Source organism: Myotis brandtii, unplaced genomic scaffold (assembly GCF_000412655.1).
Source record: "Myotis brandtii unplaced genomic scaffold, ASM41265v1 scaffold130, whole genome shotgun sequence".
In the NCBI taxonomy this organism is placed as follows: domain Eukaryota; kingdom Metazoa; phylum Chordata; class Mammalia; order Chiroptera; family Vespertilionidae; genus Myotis; species Myotis brandtii.
In genome coordinates, this window is record NW_005354596.1 from 367799 (window position 1) to 372442 (window position 4644).

Here is a 4644-nt window from a genome sequence, read left to right on the forward strand (position 1 = left end):
ATCTCTTTGTCTTTAATTTTTGGCATTTTAATTATGATGTGTCTGGGCATGGGTCTGTTTGGATTCTTCTTGTTTGGGGTTCTCTGTGCCTCCTGAACTTGTGTGACTTTTTCCTTTACCAGGTTAGGGAAGTTTTCTACCATTATTTCTTCAAACACCTTCTCTGTTCCTTTCTCCCTTTCTGCCTCTTCTGGCACACCTGCTATTCTAATATTGTTACATTTCACATTGTCCCACAGCTCCCTTAAGCTGTCCTCCTGTTTTTTTCATTTTTTTTTTCTTTTTGGTTCTCTAATTGAGTGATATTTTCAACTCTGTCTTCTAATTCGCTGATTCTATCCTCAGCTTCCCCTAATCTGCTATGTATTCCTTCCAATGTGTTCTTTATTTGTGTTATGTCAGTCTTTATGTCAGACTGTTCTTTTTTCATAGTTACTATTTTTTTTTTCATATTGTTGAGCATTTTTACCATCATTACTCTGAACTCTGTTTCAGATAAATTCTTTTTTAAAAAAAATATATTTTATTGATTTTTTTTACAGAGAGGAAGGGAGAGGGATAGAGAGTTAGAAACATCAATGAGAGAGAAACATCGATCAGCTGCCTCTATCCTCTGAGCCAAACCAGTCAGGGCTCAGATAAATTTCTTATCTCCACTTCTGGGGAATTCGTTAAGTTCTTTCATTTCAGGGTTGTTTTTTTGTCTCCTCATTTTGGTCATCTGTGACTATGTATTAGGTAGATCCTCTATGCCTCTCAATCTCTAGTGCAGGACAGTGTTAAAGGCTGTTTCTGACTAATTGGATCAGGCAAAGACTCAAAGCCTCCAGAGCAGTGGTTCTCAACCTTGGCTGCACATTAGAATCACCTGGGAATCTTTTTAAAATCCTGATTTCTGGGCCTCATCCTCCGGAAATTTTGTTTCTTTGTTATGGGGTGAGGCCACAACATTAGTCACAAAGAAACAGAATTTCCAGAGGATGAAGCCCAGAAATCAGGATTTTAAGATTCCCAGGTGATTCTAATGTGCAGCCAAGGTTGAGAACCACTGGCTTAAGGGGTCAGTGTTTCTTATTCTCGTAAATACCTGTGATGCCTAAATAATCCTTTCTGTGGTTCAGTTTTCTTCATAAGTATAAGTATAATGGATTAATATTCCCTGTATATCAAAACAGCTGTTCCCAGAAAGAAAATTACTTGAGACAGCTACCAAGAAGCTAAAAAGACCATAATTTCTCACCCTTTTCTGTATCTATACCCTTTACAACAGGGGTGGGCAAACTTTTTGACTCGAGGGCCACAATGGGTTCTTAAACTGGACCGGAGGGCCGGAACAAAAGCATGGATGGAGTGTTTGTGTGAACTAATATAAATTCAAAGTAAACAGCATTACATAAAAGGGTACGGTCTTTTTTTTTTTAGTTTTATTCATTTCAAACAGGCCGGATCCGGCCCGCGGGCTGTAGTTTGCCCACGGCTGGTCTAGGGCCATGACAAACAGGCATCTTACTATTGAGTGGTCAGTCTAAGAAAGAGCCATATCAGAGGGGAGCATGAGAATGGAAGTTGAGACACAAAATACAAGTTCAGGAAGTGTTCTAGCTAATGGACTTGGGCAGAATGCAAACTAGGGAATGTCCCAGTTTGCCCAGAGTCCTGGGTCATACCTGACTTGTCTTGGGTATTTATTAATACATCCATTATATCCTGAAAAGTGTCTGGTTAGATGATAAATTCAGGGAATTTATCAGAGAAAACGCTGTCAGCTGGAGCAAATCTAATTCAAGCAAAACATTTTGATAGTAGGACCCTTCTCTCTAGCCACCTGCCGCCACCCACTCCAGTATACTTCAAGACTCAGCCACACCCCCAAGTATAGGGGAAAACATGAGGAAGTCAGAGGATCCTGCCCACCCTGGGAGCTTAGAACGCTTGGAGAGACTCTGAGGATGAAGCCCAGAAATCAGGATTTTAAGATTCCCAGGTGATTCTAATGTGCAGCCAAGGTTGAGAACCACTGGTCTACAGACTAATAGGATTCGGACTTGAATGGCCCCAGGAAATTGTCCTCAGGTATGGCAAGAGTTTTTTCAACAGGGTGGGGCAATTGCTTCTGCCTGGAGGTTAATTGTCATTTTCACTGGCTTAAGTGGCTTTAGGGCAAGGTGTTTCAAGGCAGGTGTCTATGTGGGAAAGATGTCCTCGGCTGTGTGAGGGAATGACTCAGGACAGAAAACTTGGGGTGTCTGCCATCTGAGCTCTATCCCCCAAGTCCCCAATCCTGGGTTCTGCTCTCACAGCTCCAGTCCACTTCACCCTCCGTCTGCCGGAGCACAAGGTGGGTGGCTCCACAGGGAATTTTTGTGCATTGGCCCTTTAAGAGGGTACCTGAACTTTCAGCTGTCACTCCCTGGCAGACAGCACCCCACTGTTTTTCACAGCCAGATGTTATGTGGGTACCCTTCTCAGTTAGGTGCTCTCTGCCGGGGAGCCCAGCTTCAGGATTAGATCCCAGAGTTCTCAGTGGCACCCCTCACAGCTGAGATATCTCTCCGGGACTTCAGTTGCCGTCTGTGGGTGCCCGGCCAGCCCTTTTGCACCTCCACCCCTCCTATCAGTCTCTATGCATCTCCACCTTTGGTCCTTGGGTATCAGGGTTCTCTCCTGTGAGTTTGCCGTGGATTATTCAGGAATTCTTTCCGTATTTCGGTTGTAATTCCAGCTTGTTCCTGGGAGCATGTCTGCAGCATCCACCTACTCCCCTGCCATTTTTAATTTGTTGTTGTTTTTGTTTCACTTAATGTTGTCTTGCCAAGATTCACACATGTTGCATCTAACATTGCACCTTCCTTCTTGTTGCTGTGTAATATTCTACATCCTTTCCCTTTATCCGGCTCTTTAACTCCTTCCCTGCAAGCCCCGCCCCAGGAGAGAGCCATCCTGGGTGGCGGCGTCCCCGAGTTGGGTATGACCTGCTCTGCCTCTCCGTCCCCCCACGGGAGAGCTGTGGCCCAAGGGCCACTGTTTCCTCAGCCCCACTTTGCCCTGGTCCAGTCTGAGGTTGAAGCACTGGCTGAACAACTGAGTGAGGAAGAGGAGGAAGAGGAGGAGGAAGAAGAGGAGGAGGAGGAGGAGGAAGAGGAAGACGAGGAGTCTGGCAATCAATCTGACAAGGTGAGAGCGGGAGGCTGGATGGCCCGAGGCCCGAGTGTTCCAGAGGGTCTGGGGCCAGGCTCGCTAACGCTCCCTCCTCCCCAGAGTGGTTCCAGCGGCCGGAGAAAAGCCAAAAAGAAATGGCGGAAGGACAGCCCCTGGGTGAAGCCGTCCCGGAAACGGCGGAAGCGGGAGCCTCCACGGGCCAAGGAGCCACGAGGTGAGGAGGCTCCTCTGCTTTGGGGTGCCCTCCTTCAGCCCCCTCCCAGCCCCAGAGAGCGTGCACGAGCACACGCTCACGCATGTACCCACACATCCAGGCGCCTGTGAGCTCGCACTCTCACTCTCTCTGTCTCTGTGTCAGGAGTGAATGGTGTGGGCTCCTCAGGCCCCAGTGAGTACATGGAGGTCCCTCTGGGGTCCCTGGAGCTGCCCAGCGAGGGGACCCTCTCCCCCAACCACGCTGGTAATTAATTGCCAATTGCTGGGATAGGGAGCCACTAGGGGGCACCGTCAGGACTGGAGGGAAAGGGGGGGAGGGGGACCCCACTGGAGCCAGGGTGTTCATGGCCAGGCTTTGGGGGTTCTGGAGCATGGAGGGAAAGGCAGGCAGGGTGGGGGGCGAACGGCCCCGCCAGGGGTCCCGGTGGGTGAGGGGCAGGGCCTCCCTCAGCTCCCTTTCTCCTCTGTCCAAGGGGTGTCCAACGATACGTCTTCCCTGGAGACGGAGCGCGGGCTGGAGGAGCTGCCCCTGTGCAGCTGCCGCATGGAGGCGCCCAAGATCGACCGCATCAGCGAAAGAGCGGGTCACAAGTGCATGGCCACGGAGAGCGTGGACGGAGAGGTAGGCTGAGGCGGAGAGGTAGGCCGAGGGCAGAGGAGCGCCGCCGGCGGGGCCAGGCCCAGCCTCACCTCTTCTCGCCCACTCTCCCTGCCCACAGCTGTCGGGCTGCAACGCCGCCATCCTCAAGCGGGAGACCATGAGGCCCTCGAGCCGCGTGGCCCTGATGGTGCTCTGCGAGGCGCACCGGGCCCGCATGGTCAAGCACCACTGCTGCCCGGGCTGCGGCTACTTCTGTACAGTGGTGAGTGGGCGTGGGGCGGGCAGGCAGCGCGCCCCTGGGGGATCCCCTGGCCTCACCCGCTGTTTCCCTGCCCCAGGGCACCTTTCTGGAGTGCCACCCCGACTTCCGTGTGGCCCATCGCTTCCACAAGGCCTGTGTGTCCCAGATGAACGGCATGGTCTTCTGTCCCCACTGTGGGGAGGATGCATCCGAGGCCCAGGAGGTGACCATCCCCCGGGGGGACGGAGTGACCCCACCAGCTGGCACTGCAGCCCCCGCGCCCCCACCCCTGGCCCAGGATGCCCCTGGGAGAGCGGATACCTCCCAGCCCAGGTACCGGCCTCCCCCCGCCCCCCGTCTCTTCCCTGTCGCTCCCCGTCGCCCCTAAGACATTAGCCCCTTCTCCCACAGCGCCCGGATGCGCGGG

General features: G+C 52.1%; 1 protein-coding gene across 1 annotated transcript in view; it reads left to right on the top strand.

Moving 5' to 3' along the window:
• Window positions 1–4644, top strand: part of EHMT2 (euchromatic histone-lysine N-methyltransferase 2) — a gene marked incomplete at its 5' end in the record, with an annotated part of 26166 nt that overhangs the window by 14301 nt on the left and 7221 nt on the right. Inside the window, 7 exon segments of the mRNA XM_005859854.2 lie at window positions 3055–3174; window positions 3259–3373; window positions 3518–3619; window positions 3849–3997; window positions 4095–4238; window positions 4315–4601; window positions 4603–4640. Coding sequence (XP_005859916.2) covers window positions 3055–3174; window positions 3259–3373; window positions 3518–3619; window positions 3849–3997; window positions 4095–4238; window positions 4315–4601; window positions 4603–4640 — 955 coding nt within the window.